At 44.2% G+C, this 15,637-nt stretch overlaps 1 protein-coding gene across 4 annotated transcripts in view; it reads left to right on the top strand.

The window, feature by feature from the left end:
- The window catches only part of Raskol (Ras GTPase-activating protein raskol), a 145,286-nt gene extending 133,080 nt beyond the window's left edge, over positions 1-12,206 (top strand). For 2 of the 4 annotated variants that reach the window (XM_076899576.1, XM_076899575.1), the window contains exons 4-11: positions 3,411-3,694; positions 4,379-4,665; positions 4,837-5,166; positions 5,319-5,723; positions 5,897-6,063; positions 6,151-7,764; positions 8,774-8,898; positions 11,758-12,201. In XM_076899576.1, the coding sequence (XP_076755691.1) occupies positions 3,411-3,694; positions 4,379-4,665; positions 4,837-5,166; positions 5,319-5,723; positions 5,897-6,063; positions 6,151-7,764; positions 8,774-8,898; positions 11,758-12,028 (3,483 nt within the window). In that variant the 3' untranslated portion in view covers positions 12,029-12,201. Of the gene's footprint in view, positions 1-3,410; positions 3,695-4,378; positions 4,666-4,836; positions 5,167-5,318; positions 5,724-5,896; positions 6,064-6,150; positions 7,765-8,773; positions 8,899-11,757 lie in introns of all 4 variants that reach the window. The other 2 variants (XM_076899573.1, XM_076899574.1) reach the window with 2 other exon arrangements.
- Positions 12,207-15,637: the final 3,431 nt, after the last annotated feature.

Here is a 15,637-nt window from a genome sequence, read left to right as displayed (position 1 = left end):
CCGATCTCGAAGCAAACCTAAGCGTCGTGAAACCGAAATTCTTAAACAGCTGCGCGACACATTTACCCCAGCATTGACTCGACTAATCCTTTGTTTGCCATGCGTTGACTCCAAAAAAGTGGTGCAACCGATTCTCAGAAGGGAAAAATTACGTTTTCCACGAGGCACGTTGTGTACGCGTACGCGCGGGCGTGTTTGCAATAAATACAGCCGCGTTTAATGGGTTCAGCGTGTCCGCGTCGAGAAACCAATTAAAGCGGACACGAGATGCAATTTTCAATTGACGTTTCTCCATTTCCTTCACTTTTTTTTTATTCTTCTTCGTGTACACGGTGTATATATCGATACAACTGTTGGAGTTAATATCTCGAAAATTGTACGAGCTGTCGTCCACTCGTGTCCAGATTTAACAACTATTTTTATCTATTACATTTGTTAAGCGATTCTGGAGGCGACGAATTTAATTCTCGCGTTGAACGGTGAAATTTTCAACCGGAGAGTGAAATATTTCCACGACAAAGGAATAAAATATTCTTCCTCTGAAAATGATTCTAACACGTGAACGCGGATAATAAAAATTTCAGCGAGCCGTAAAAACGCGTCACGATCGGCTTTAAAAAGAACGTTACAGCATTCACATCCGCGGAAACGTTAAAAATCGCTAAAATTTCCTGGACTTTCACAAGTCCGTCGCGTCGATACGGTATTCGAAACCACATTAATTACCTTCATTCCGCTCGTACGTATCGTTATCCGTCTCGCGTTGAAAAATTGGCTCGTTCGTTCCTACGCTTAAAAAAAGAAGAAAAAACAATCTCGTGGCGAACAAGAAACTGCTTTCACACGGAATAAAACGCGCAAATCACCGAGTTTCTTTCGCCCGTTATCTTTTATAGTCGCGGGCATACGTACAGGCGCGCGTATCGATCTGGCGTAACATTACGCAGCGATAAGACAAGACCGCGGATTTTCGCGGGCGAAACGGATCGCAGGAGCGCGGAGGACTTGCCTCTCGAGGAGGAGAACGCGCGCAATCGACGAACTGAACACGCACGGACAGTTATATCATACATCGAAGTTTATAGGCACGTCGCGCATCGCGTTGCACCACCGCCTGGTCGATTAATCTTCGTGTAATTAATTCGATACGGGGGGATATTTGCGCGAGGCTTGTTTGGGAAGTAGAATCGCGCAACCGTTCGCTCGATCGTCAATCACAATTTAACGGGGAAGAATGCAAAATTGATTCGATGCGGCCGTTTCAAAGAAGCTGGATTGTTGGGGTAAATTAGTTGCGAGAAAGTAGATGCGTGATACGACGCGGTGAAAGGATTCGATACTGGTCGGTTCTGATGTATAAATGTACAAATTGTAGATGAATGTACGTGTACGTACAGTGTTGTAATAGAATAAGGCAACAAATTGAATTGTCAATATTTAATCAAATTTTTGGTCGGTATTTTATTGCCAAAAAGATCAATATAAAAATATTAAATGGTCAATACATAAATAGCGAATGGTCAGAACAATTAAAAAAATGGAACTAATTACTGGTTAGTATGGAATTAATTGCTGGTTATAGTATCATTACGATCAGTATAAAATTAATTAACAAAGAATATAAAGCAGAAAAAAGCACAGTATTAAGCCCACTCCATTATAGATTCACTGTAAGTTCGAAAATAATTACATAAAAAATTCTTTTTATTTTTATATGTGAAATTCAATTTTGGCTAATAATGGTTAAGTTAAATTGGGTTATGTTATTTTATTTTAAAGTATAATACTGACCATTTATATTTAAATATTAACCGTTCATATTTAAATATTACTAAAAGAGACTAAAATACTGACCAATAAAATACGAGCCATAAAATAAAAATTTAAATGGACTGGCAGGTAGTTTCGATGAGGAAATAAGTGGGCGAGAAAGGATAATGGCTTTAAATCGATGGAAATAAATATTATATGTACGTCAACATGAAATATTATATATATATCTCTCTGAGACAACTAATGTTTTAACTGAAAGTAATCGAACCGTATCTTTTCTCTAAAACAAAGTGGCACTTTGCAGGTAGTACAGCACTAGAAAGTGCGAACTTTTTTTTTCTCGCACTGCAGAGCGCGTATCACTTTCGAGTAGCACACTTTGATAGATGCTTCAAATCAAATTTTCCTCGTAAAAATTCACTGCGTCGCAAAATTCGCCAACCTTAATCACAACAACGTCAACAACTTAGTTAATTCATAGTATTGCCAAATAAATGAAAAAACTTTAAATAAAATGTCAAACTGTATGACAATGAGTAACTTCAGCTTTTCGAGGTGAGTTCAAATATATCCCATCATGCATGAAAAGCTAAGCAAAAGGTGGGACAGTTGTTAACCTACCTAATCCCAAAGAGATATACGTACATTACAGGGCGAGAACATTATCACGCGACACTTGATTATAAAACCATCGCGCTGACTTTCATCGCGTATCGTAAACTTTATTACCAACTCGTAATGGCGGTATAGAGTGCACTGGTAGCGAGTACCATCAATTAAATTTATTAAAGCGACGAAACATAAATGTCAGAATCAAGCATAAACACGTTTTCAAATTTTTAAATTTACACTATAAGAAGCTGTACGTTCATAAAATTTTTCCAAAAGATAGCAATCTTTATCTAACAATCACAAATCCATCATACCGCAAAAAGGTTCTTTTTCATTCCATTTCACAGTCGCCCCGTTTCCCAAGAATCGAATCGTCATAATCTAAAAGTTTTAAAAAATCCAAAAAGTCGCGCCATTCATCTAATTCACAACCAACAAGATCACGAATCGCATTAACCAGTTAACTGTGGAATTTAGTTTCAAAAGATCAGCACAGGGTGCGGAATTAAAAACAAGCAACGACGTGTATACACGTCGAACGCAGGGCAAATGGTACTATTATACATTTTACGAAAGAAGGATACAAGGAAGGATTACATTTTTATTCGTCAAAGAAACTAACAATTCGTTTCTGAATACGTTATTCTTACTAAAATCTTGAAAATTGTCAAAAAATAATAAAATACATAAACAAAGAAAAATTGAAGATAGCAAGAATAAATAAAAAAAAAAAAGAAAATACTTTACAAAATTTCCAGCTATGTATATATAGGGAACATACCACCAAATAATATTCTTATTACATTTTACTGAGATTTCAAGTTTTTATAGTGAATGGTAATTTTTTATTTTACACGAGTATACACGTCGAACGCACTTAACTGGTTAATGTAGGTTTCAACGATTTTCGTAGAAACTTTATCGATTGAAGCGTTCAGTTAGGATATAAGAGAAGGAGAAAAGTTTTGTAAAAATCTGTGAACCAACAGGCGTTAATCTCGGTGAATCTGTTTGTCCATTCGCAGAACTTCTTCTCGAAGAGGTCGTTCCGCTCTAACCCGTTGAAGAGGACGAAGAGCGTGACGAAGCTCGAGCGACAGAAGCAACGCGGCGCCGGGCTTCGGGGTTGCCGTTCACACGAGTCCCTGCTCTGCGGACAGGCGGTGACCTCGATGGACCTCGCGGCCGTGACACCGCTGCATCCGAGCCTGCTTGGCAGACCTCACTGCTTCCAGGTCACGCCCAGCACAGGCGGGCCCAAGTATTTCAGTTGCAGGACCGCTCACGAACGGGACCAGTGGTTACACAGGTTGGTACCGTTCCTCTGCCCCTTCTTTTTACCTTCCTCTCAACCTTTGCCTCGTTGCGTCCGCGGCGTGTTTCCCTTTTTTCTTTCCACCACCTTCTCCTCCTCCTCTTCGTTCGCCTTCGCGGAGGAACTGTTACGCGTCGCAGACGAATCTGACAGAGCTCGCGACTGATAAACGTTCGCCGATTGCGTCAGTGCCGCGTCCTGGTTCGCGCAATTATTCCAAGCGAATGATAGAGTCTGCTTTTCGAATTAGCGGGAGATTTAAATGCCGTGAGGTATTTACGCGTTAGAATTATTAAAATTGTGTTTAATTCGGGTGTTGAATTGAAGATGATCGACAGAAAAATCGAGAGAATTAATTATAGAATCTCCAAGTTTCAGTGGAACGGATTAAAAACTATCAAAGTAAAGAGTTTCTTAATTAATAATTATTCCATGTTCCCTTGGTAATAATTTTTTTGCAACGAGCCGTAAATCGTAGCTCGTTAGCGTTAATTCCCGTTTTCCTGTCTGTCGCATGCATATTTCCACGTAGAAGCGAATGATTTCACTCCATGTACGAATCAGACAATGCCGGCAGCGGTCTCGTTCTTTCCCCGCTTTCTATTCGCGAATTTCACCGGGCCGTGGCGTAGGGGGAGAATAATCGGCGTGGCTAATCGTTATTCCCGTGAAACGCAGCTTGAGGAAATCGGTTCAACCCGACGCGGAACAGACGCGGCGGACGGACAACTCCCTGCAGATCTGGCTACTCGAGGCGAAGGGTGTGCCAGCGAAGAAACGATACTTCTGCGAGGTCTGCCTCGACAGCACTCTGTACGCGAGGACCACCGCGAAACTGAAGGCCGACCTCTGCTTCTGGGGCGAGCACTTCGATTTCCATCACTTGCCTTCCGTCAACACCATCCAGGTGAACCTCTACAGAGAGGCTGACCGGAAAAAGAAGAGGGACAAGAATGTTTTGATCGGTGAGTTTCGACTCTTTCTTTTTATCATCATAGACTCTTCTTTAATTGGTAACTAACAACTGATAATCAGTGTTCACTCTTGTGACACGTAACGATCAGAATTCACTATTTTGCAAATCGAATTCACCTTTTTTAATGATTGAACGAAAAATAAAATTGGTTCTATCACAGGTTCCGTTAGCATACCGGTGCACAACGTCACGTCGCGTTACCTGACAGAGAAATGGTACCCGGTGCTGGGAGATAAAGGCTTGAAGGAACCACCGACGTTGAGGGTAAAATGTCGCTTTCAATCCGTGGACATACTGCCCGTTCAGGTGTACCAGGAGTTCCTGGAGTATTTGAAGACGGACTACGCGTCCTTGTGCGAGAAATTGGAGCCGGTGATCGGTGTCAAGGCGAAAGAGGACATCGCCACGGCTCTGGTTGCCGTCATGCAACGCGAAAAGAAAGCGCCGCAATTTCTCGCCGATCTGGTGATGATGGACATACACAGAATAGGTGAGCGATTCTACTTGCACGCGCGCGTAAAATGAACAGAATCACAGGAGTACTCGTGCATCAACAGACCTCGCGCGCAAAGGGTGAAATAGGGTAATGTCACCGCCAGTGAATGTTTATCCGTCCATTAAGGGAGGAATATTGAATTTCAGACGACGAGAGGCTCACCTTTCGAGGAAATTCGTTGGCCACGAAGGCGATGGAGGCCTACCTGAAGTTGACGGGTGACAGGTACCTGCAGGAGACCTTGGGCGCGGTGGTTAGAGGAGCGGTGGAGGGTGGCGATTGCGAGGTGGACCCGCTGAAAGTCGCCTCGGTAGCGGCCCTCCACAAGCAACAGCAGAATTTGCGGAACGCCGTGGAGCTCGCTTGGAGCAGGATACTGGCCAGCCACGCTCACTTTCCTCTCGAATTACGCGAGTGCTTCCGTATATTCCGGGAACGTCTGGCTGACATGGGCCGCGAGGACATCGCCGACAATCTGATCTCAGCGTCTATATTCCTAAGATTCCTCTGCCCGGCTATTCTGAGCCCGTCCCTCTTCAACATTACCCACGGTGAGTCGAGAGCTTGGGATACTGTCTGGTTTAACCAACCCTTCCGCTCTTAAACGCAATTAAACGATAGACGAGCACTAGGGGTAGACGTAAATTTGATCGATTCGAAATATTTCATTAACTCTGACGACGAGAAATGGCAAATTACGTTAATATCTCTGTACTTCCTTTAGAATACCCGAACGAAAAAGCAGCGAGGAATCTCACTCTCGTGGCGAAGACGCTTCAGACCTTGGCAAACTTCACTAGGTTCCAAGGGAAAGAAAATTTCATGGAGTTTATGAACGATCTACTGGAACGCGAAGCTCCATCCATGAAAAACTTCCTTCAGTTAATCAGCGTACGTGACCATCTCTCGCCACGTCCTCTTCGAGCCCCGACGTGTGGAATACTCGATACTTATCAGCGTTGAAATTGCCTTTTGCAGAGCCCCGTGCCAAAGGACGCTCCTGCGAACAACTCGTTAGAATTCGACGGCTACATCGACTTGGGCAAGCAGCTGTCCCTTCTACACGCGCTTCTGCGCGAGAGTTTAGTCACCATATCCTCGTGTTCCCCTTCACTGCCTCCGTCGCGACTCCCGGAGATCCTCGACAGGATTTCTCTGGCCTTGGATCAGTCGGGTCCAAGCCCTGTGCCAGCCTCGCATCGTTACCCGAACCTGCAGAACAACATATTCCGCTACAACGATCCGACGATTGCGAACAGCAACACGAACCTGTCGGTGTCGGCGACCTCGACGCTGAGCAATCACAGCACGCTGAACGGAACGATCCGCGACAGCAACGAGGTGTTGCAGTCGAACACGCTGGGCCACAACAGCTCCCGCAGCCCGAACGTCGCCAGGGCCGCGACCCTTCCTCGCAACGCGTATATGCCCGCTAACGGGAAGCTTCAGCTGCAAATCACCTCGGACGACTACCCTCTGGAGCCGCCAGCGTTCGTCTCTCGCTCGCCCACGCCCATAGTGCGCCAGCACAGGGTGATAGGGACGAACAGAACGGGCGCCGGGTACAGGCTGACCGCCAGCGCGAGCCTGGCGAACGTGAATCACTGCCAAACGCATCCCACCAGTCCCACCAGGTCCGAGAGCCACAGCAACCTGAAGGACTCCAACTACAACATCACCGCGACCCAGAACAACCAATCGAACAACTGCACGATCATGACTCAACAGCAGAACCACAGACACAACATCGCGCGGCTACAGAACCTGGATATCCACGACAGAGAGGACAACTACAATCACAATAATTACAACGTCTCCCGATCGGCAAGCAGGAATCACTGCAACAAAGAGGAGAACGCGAACCAGATGCAGCATCAGAATTACAACAACGTCTCGAAGACCACGGTGAACGCGAACGTGGTGGTGAACCCGTCGTCGAACCTGACCTTGTCCATCAACCATCAACCAAATAACAACTACAACAACGGTAAAACCAATAACACGACGACGGCTAACGGCAATCTGGACGAGCTGTCCGACCTGTTGAGGTACGCCGACGACGAGGTCTCCGAGTCGAAGTCGCAGAAAGGCTCGCAGATATCGATCTCGCAGCTGAGCAACGTCGCTTCGTCCGGGTACCAGAGCTTCGCCGCTTACAGCCAAAGCTCCAGCCCTGTAGATTTGAGCAGCAACAACGCGAACGCGCATATACTGAGCGCGGCGCCGTTGGCGTTCGCCAACCCCGTCTACCATATGGAATCGAATCACGGAAGGAACGGCAGGAGAGGCAGCAGCAGCTCTGAGGAGAGGGACGGGAGCGGCGGTGGGGTGGAGGGCGTCAGAGGCGTCGATTTAAGCCCGTCGCCGCCGCCTCAGAATAACGTGAGGAATCTGCAGAGGAACAATCAGAACCAGTGGAGGCAGACGAACCAGACGCACAGGAATAACTCGGAACAGAATCAGGGCGTCTGTTGCACGAAACTTAGGAGGAGGCTGTCGCTGGACTCGACCAGGGATCTGTCGGACACGAGCGAGGAGGAGAGCTGCACGACGAGGAGGAGCAAGTCTCGCAGTCATCGAAGCATCGATCAGGTAATTGATTGTGTCCACGGTGCACGTTTCTGTACTTAAAGAGGCAAAAAATCGTGTCTCCTTGTGCTGTTTTTTTGTTTCTTTTTTTGGTAGAATCAGTTCAGTTTTACTGTTTTCCGATACGTTCGATAAGATTTAACGATAATGAATTTAATCATACCAAGATTAAAGATAATACGTTGAAAGAGATGTATTTATACGATTTTTTTATCGCTAAGTGCAGATTCTTTGTAACTATAACTGGGTACTTGGTTTCTTTTTTGACGAATAAATAATGGAGGACTTTTACGTCCATTTTTATATTATTAATATTTAAATTTTGTTACAACTTCTTTTTTACTAGGGAAAATAGTATCCACGTGTTCTAGGTTGTGTCGCCTTTATGCACTCTTGCTATATTCGCGATAGACTCTCGTACAGAAACGAAGTTGTCGAAATGTTAGCAGATGGCACAGTATGCATGCATACATCACCAAACATTTCCAACAAATCGACACTCAACCACATTTTTATCACTAATAACCTGAAGAATTTGTTTTATTTTTAGCAAGTTAAGTGATGCTTATCAAATACTAATATTTGAAATCGATAAATCGCGCACGCCAATTTCTATTCGTCACCTAATGAGACCAAGTATTAAAAAGGATGTACAGCCTTCCAGCAGCGATCAGGACAAGGGAACAACGATCCTTCCATGAAACCCATCTAGCCGGATTCAAAGAGAAACTTACACGATTCTCTCAGCTAGTCAACTCGTCTATGTGTACATAAATTGACCGTGATAACGTGACCGTTGTGAATAACAAGTTTCTCTTCCGATCTTATTTATTTATTTAAATTTTTTTTTTATTTCTCTCGTGTAACGCGCGACATCGAGTCCTTCTTCTATTATTTTTCTCTCGCTTTACCGTCTCTCTGTGCCTGTTTCTCTGACCTGCCGCCTAACGGAACGCCTCGCCCGCGCTGTATGTGTCTTGTAACTAACAACGCCACGTCTCTTCGTTTCCAGTACGAAGTGGAAATCGAGAGGCTGCAGAGTAGCGTAGATCGACTGAGGGCCCGGTTAGGCGCAACCGAGGATACCGATATAGACGGCATTGCACCGGATACCAAGATGAAGAGCATCATTTCCAGGTACTTAATCCCTCATTAACGCGGCCAACTAACCCAACGAATTTATTCTCTTGTTTTCTTTCTTTACTTTTTTTTTCTTTTTTTTTTTTGCCTGAGTGTGATATCACCCATCCACAACCCTCTCTTTCTCTCTCTTTGTCTCTGTTCTTCTCTCTTTCTCTCTTGCGTTTCATTGGAACCCTTCCGTATATCATTGATCAGTCACGTTGACTATTTTCTTGTGTTCCATCCCTCGTCCTCAACTTTCTTACTTCATCGCGACTCTTTCGTTCTTCCGCGACAAGACCAGAGGTCTGCGGAGGAACCATCAGTTCCGTTTCGATGCTTCCTCCGCGCGACGACCCCTCTTTCTTTTAGCGACGCGACTCTTTGCGTTTGTGGTTGACGCGGGATTGTGAAGGGAGATCATTTGAAATCGCAGACGGAGTTGTCATTCGAAGAAGTAACGCGACTTTAATTTTAAAACTCTGCAACATTGCGATCGCTGTTTAATTAATTTCGCTTTATAATTCCAATGGACGACGCCAATCGACTAAAAATCGTTCTTTATCGAAGAATTCGACGCGTTTAATACTTTTTTTTTTAATCTTCGTAGAAACATTTCTAATATAAATTCGTAGGAGATACGTGACTCTCTCTGCGATCGTTTCAAATTTCTCTGAACGTTGATACTTACTGTTGAATAAAATATGTAAATATATATAAAAAAAAAAGAAAAAAAAAATCGAGCCATACGAAAAGTATGAACTCAAAGCTAAATCCTGTGTCTCTATTGTACAAGTAATACCGAATAAACAGAATAAAAAAAAAAAAAAGAAAAAATAGAGCTACTGAGCCGCGTAATTCGAACACGGTTAATGTTTCTCGAAATAATGTATGTTTAATTGATTGTGTGTTCCTGTGCATTCTATCCGCTGCATTTGGTATACTCTGGCTTGATCTGGACCTTGGTGTAAGAGTCAATTATATTTCTAAGCTTCTTACATTTTTACATCACATGTTTTAGCCTTTTTTCAATCTTATATATATATATAAACTCGTATATATAATTCTTAGTTTTGTTCGAAAAAAATCAAACACGCGCCAACAGTTCAACTCTTTATATCTATACATATATACACGCGTTCTGAAAAAAAAATAAAAAAAATATGCATAAGGAAGGGTCGAAGTTTATTCGCCTGATTCGAGACGTACCCTATTGTCGAGCTATATACTCTGAATCACCAGTTCGGTACGAACCAACATTCTCACCCCGTGTGTTTTATACTTACATCACCGTCCAATAAAACATTCTCTCGGTCAGCCGTACTTCACACACTGTCTTTAAAATCCGACACTCGATAAGTCTCACACGTTCGTTCTGTTCACCTGCGCACGGTTCACTCTTCGCAGCCATTGTTTTTTCTGCGTCTCAGGTCTGCGTGCCGCGTTGTCGATACTCGCGGGAAATGTTCAGGATAAATTATTAATTATTACTGCAAATTATTCCGTGTCCAGTTGCGAGATCGATTGGTTACAATTTGTAAAATTCGTTCACATGCTGTGTGTTTTCTTATTTCTTTATTTCTGGAGCACATTGTACATATATATATATATATATTTTTTTTTCTAGGAATAGAGCGTAGAAATGATTGGTAAATCGTGAATGCGAATTATCGTTGTAATGTTATATAGGTATGATTGACTTGATTGGCTTGAATTATTTCAGCAAGCGTTCGAGATTCTGCATAAGTTCTGTTCGAGAATAGACAGTATAACGTACGAGTGACTCTTTCTTTTTTTACGTGCTGTGTGTAACTCTTAGTTTGCTCGACGATGCGTGAATTTTCAGAGGTGAGGCTACACTTTTCGAATCGCGCACGATCAAAATTGTACTCAATTTGGGATTAATATCGAGCCGATCAGAACGCAGTGCGCAAAGAATAAAATACGACTAAACATTTTTAACGTACAACAAAACACTTATTTCTAATCCCGTTACATCCTTATTCTCACCGCGATCTTCCTAAAAATCGCTCAAACATTTTCAAAGACAAGAAAAAAGTCTATCGATCACACGGAGGATAAATTATTAACTAAACATTGCTAACTAAACATCGCGACGATACAAATAAATGCTGCAAGCTGACAGAGAGTACACTAATCGCCGATAATTCACTTTCAATAACGCCTTGCTCTTTTTGCGTTCGATAGAGATTGTTCTACTCGATCGTAGCGTTATCCTGAACGTTGATCGCAACGCGACTATGGCAGACAGTGGTGAAGCAGACGCCTCGCTTCTTCGACACGATGAGAAACTGCCCCTGTAACCCTATTTGCATTCTTGATCGTTCTCTTTTTTTTTTTTGGTTCTCCGAGTGTAATGATATTTTGCACAAGACACTGCTGCTTCCTTTGACTTTCGTTTCCGAATCGTATATCGAGTTGCTGTTCTTTTCGTCGATATATGCATCGTGGTGTGCTTGGATCCTCTCGAGCCTCTCTGTAGTGTCTCTCTCTTCGAAATAACTCCTCGAGTACAAAGACAAAAGAAGGAGAAACCTGAGAAATCTAAAGTATAATTCAACGACAGAGAGAATCAACAGGTGAGGCTCGATTCCATGTGTGCTAAGAACCATCAAAGTATCTTCTATTTCTAGTAAAAAAAAAAAAAGAAAAACAATCGAAGTAAAAATGAATGAACGAATTCTTAAAAGCTTCTCCAAATCAAACGGAGGAGCTTCGATTGAAAGTAAAGAAAGAGAGGCTGCTCGATGGTTGAAACTCGCGAACCGATTGGCTCGCAGACGGTTCGAATATCCACGAAACAGCCAAACGTGTCCGGAGTGCGCTAAAACGTGTCCCGTTTAATAATTCTAGGTTAATCTCCGTGGAGGAGGAGCTACGGCGCGAGCAACAGAAGATGTCGGCTGCGTTGTCGTACAAGCAGCGCGTGATCGACGCGCAGGAGCAGCAAATAGCCGCCCTGGACGCCGCGAATTCCCGTCTAATGACGTCAAACACAAGACTGTTGTCCGCATTGAGCACCCTGAAGCAACGATACAACGCGAAGTCGAGCCAGAACAGCGAGGCGGCCGCGTTGCTCCAGAACATCGCTGACATCGGCGAGCTGAAGAGCTCGTCCTGTTAACCAGCCCGGATCCCCGCTCGAGGACCAGCCACGGACGCCCGGTGAACCAACGTCGAACATTGAAAAGAGAGCGTTCGCGGAATGACGTGCTCTCTCGCACCAGACGAACCCGATCTAAGCCTCGGGGATGACTCGATCGACACGATTGCTCGCGTCTCGAACACGCTTCGGGACGCGCCCGAACGGAGAACGAGAGCGACTCTTCACATCTCAGGATATCGATCCTACGATATCACGAGTTCGTTCTATCGTTGTTCAGCCGGCTGAGCCGCACGGAATTCAGACTGATCTTGCATGTTTAGCATCGAAACGTGCGAAGTCCGTTCGACACCGTTGAAAAAGTCGAAAATTCGTCAGAGCAAAGAAATCATAGAATAGTTGACCTTAACGTAACATTAACTTAACCTAAGCTAACCAAGTGGCTATCGTCGGGCTTGGATAATGTAAAATCGTCTCGCGAAAAGTGATTATCACTCGAGCAACTAACTCTTGCGCAATTACCAAGTTCAAGTACCAGCTCTACGGATATGAACATCGTTAATCAGCTTGAATGGGATGAATAGATCGGTTTGGGTTCCGCGTGGCTTGTCGGTAAAATGGCGCGCGTTTAAACGAGATGGCGTAATCCCACTTTAACTAGGTTTCACGAATCTAGGGAAACGGTAGTACGCGCGAGCGTCGAGGATAAAATGGAGGAAGGAAAAGGGGTAACGAAAGTCGTGCGAAAATAGAGGCTACCTAGTAAATAGGCAAAACGGTTTAAGTAGATAATTTACGTCGAGTTCGATGTGACACGTAGCGTGTAGGATTATTTGTACATGTTCAGCAGCGAGCCTCGAGCGAGGCCTCGCGTCGTTCACGATCCATGCGCCTCGAAGGGCTGTCGTTCGAGTCGAGATCGAAGAAAGAAAACGGGAACCGCCGATCCTCGACGTACGATCCGGCCGTGGATTCGTCCCGCGTCACTTTTCTTCGTTCGCCGCGAACGAGCCGGAAAGTGGTCGACCCGTTGATGGGACACCGGGTCCTCAGGACGGATCGCGAGGATCGCGTCATTCGGAGAGCTCGATCGGCGAAACGCGATGGTCGATCGACTGGTTTGGCGGTGGGCAAAAGCGAGGGAACGACACCTCCGCCAGACGGTGAACGATGTTTGTTTCGTGGTTTTGCTCCACCTCCTGTGTTTTTTTTTCCTTTTTTTTTTGTTCTGTTTTCTGTTGTTCAGCATCGTGTATACGTACCTTGACGCACAGCCGCATGCACCGTAAATGATAAGTATGAGGTAGGGAAAGTTACGCCGCGGAGAAGCAAGTGTCGAGGATCTGTTGCGAAGTTTGCGAATGTATTCTGTGCCTTAAGATCGCCGGATCAATATTTTGTGGATGCGGTTCGGTCTCCAGGGACGCTCGGTTTTTTTAAAGGTTCGACGCGTTTCGTTTGCATTGGGAATGCTGGAGGAAGGTCAGAATTGCCAACTATCCAGAGATTCATCGGTAATAATACTCTTAAATTGAATTCAAATTGAATCGATGATTCCTATAAACTTGAAAGATGCAAAGAGTTTTGTTGAGAAAGATGATCGAAGATCATATTTGCGATATTTCTAATACTTTTGTACAATGCATTTAGTGGGTCGATTGTAAAAAAAAACATCTCTAACCGAATTACTTGCAATTTTTCTAATGTACCCTTTTTTTTACACATCGTGCAACTCTTAATCTACACGTAGGAGTCTCGTTTAAATATTAAACGACCTCAGTGGATCCATGCTCGTTGGAACTCGTCAATTAACATTTTAGTACAGAATACACTTGCAAATTGAACGACGACAGTGTGTTTTTTCGTACATCGCACGTAAATCGTTATTTGAAACTGGCGTTTCGTTCACGCACCGACGTGTAACATCCTCAAGCACATCCGAGTCGTACTTCAGGACGTTGTATATGCATGTATATTTTTCTAGTTTACCTCCCCGCGCGCGCTGCGTTCGGGCAGCGAAAAACGGACACGGACGTGTCCTTCGTCCCGTTTCACGCGAGAGGACCTCGCCGCGCTTTTATCGTCGAAGGCTTCCAACGGTGGACGCGTCCTCGCGCGGTCAACGCGAGTCTGTTCGCGATTCGTCGCGCGAGAAACGCGACGACGAGCGTGGAATAGGAGAGAACGGGATGGGAGGCTGAAATTATTCGGTTGGGGAGGCGTGTTATTCGTTGACGCGTCCCGTGGAAGCTTCTTGCGCGTTCGATCCGAGCACCGATTCTTACTGTAAGCGACAATATAATTTATTTAGTAGTTTCTACCAAAGATGAAGAGGATTTCATTGTAAAAAGAGAGAGAGAGAGAGCATCGAGATTTACGTGTAAGATATTTTCCGTTTCCGCATTGTTAAGCGCCGCTCGTGTCGATCCAATACGCGCGAGAATCGATCGATCGACGACCAGGAGCGATTAAAGGGCCAACCGCGCGATTGTAACCCTTAACTGCTCTTAAAAAGAGAATCTTTTTCATTTTTAATTATATAAAATATATAGATATATATATATATATATATATATAGAACATATAATTAGCTTTATACGTATTAGTCATTGTCATCAATATATGCCATCGTTAAAATTTAGAAGGATCCCAGCCTCCCTTAAATCTCACGATCCGTTCTCATCTAGCAAATCCAGTCTGTGTGTATTTCTGCGAGAAGTTTGCTTGCTGGACTGCATCGAAATCTTCTCAGCGCGGAGGAGTTCTTGCGATACTCGAATTGCGAAATTTAGTAATTTTAGGAACAAATACTCCGGAACTCTGCCAGAGCAGTTAAGTGGTATACAAAGGAAGAAAAGAACAAAAAAAAGAAAACAGATGCAGAGTCTTATTATTCGAGAAAAGAAAGAGATCGCGTATCGAGATTTCTTAGCCGCGAGAACTTCTGATTCTGTCCTCTAATTGTACCCCGTCGCGTTTCCTTTTCCGTCTGCGTTTCTCTTTTAAAAATTAGTTCTGCGCTCACCGACTCGCGCCCCGTACACTACAATTGGACAAGCACACTCACACACACACGCTCGACGACGGTTCCGTTTGTTCGCGAGCGTTAGCACGCACTACGTTCTACATCACATACACACACACACACGCAGAAAAAAAACAATTATATTATCATCGTAGCCATTGCGTAGCGAGATGCACGCGTGCCAGGTCGAAAGAGAGTTCGCGTGCGAACGAGCGGAAGAGAATGAACGGCGTGAAAGAGAATGAATCCGTGTGCGAGTGCGCGACGTATGCGAGGAAAAGATCACGATTCAGTCTAATCTCACTGCAAGAAGAAAAAAAGTATTATCTCGTCGACTTGTATCATAGATCATTATCCGACGTTCGCAGGAACGTTTTATTCTCTCGCCTTTCGCCGATTAATTTTGTATAGAGAGTATCTATCTTCCCCTCTCTGTTTCTTTTCGTCTCATCATCCCAACCCACTTTTGGTACCCCGTCAGCTCTCTTCACACCCGATCCCACTGTTTTTTTTTATACTTTCTTTAACGCGCATCCTTCTCCGCGGAGAAATCGCTCCGTTGAAACTGTTTTCGATTCGTCGAGTGTTGACACCATAAAATTAAT

The sequence above is a fragment of the Xylocopa sonorina genome, chromosome 8, assembly GCF_050948175.1.
Source record: "Xylocopa sonorina isolate GNS202 chromosome 8, iyXylSono1_principal, whole genome shotgun sequence".
Classification (NCBI taxonomy): domain Eukaryota; kingdom Metazoa; phylum Arthropoda; class Insecta; order Hymenoptera; family Apidae; genus Xylocopa; species Xylocopa sonorina.
This window is presented reverse-complemented; position numbering and strand designations above follow the sequence as displayed.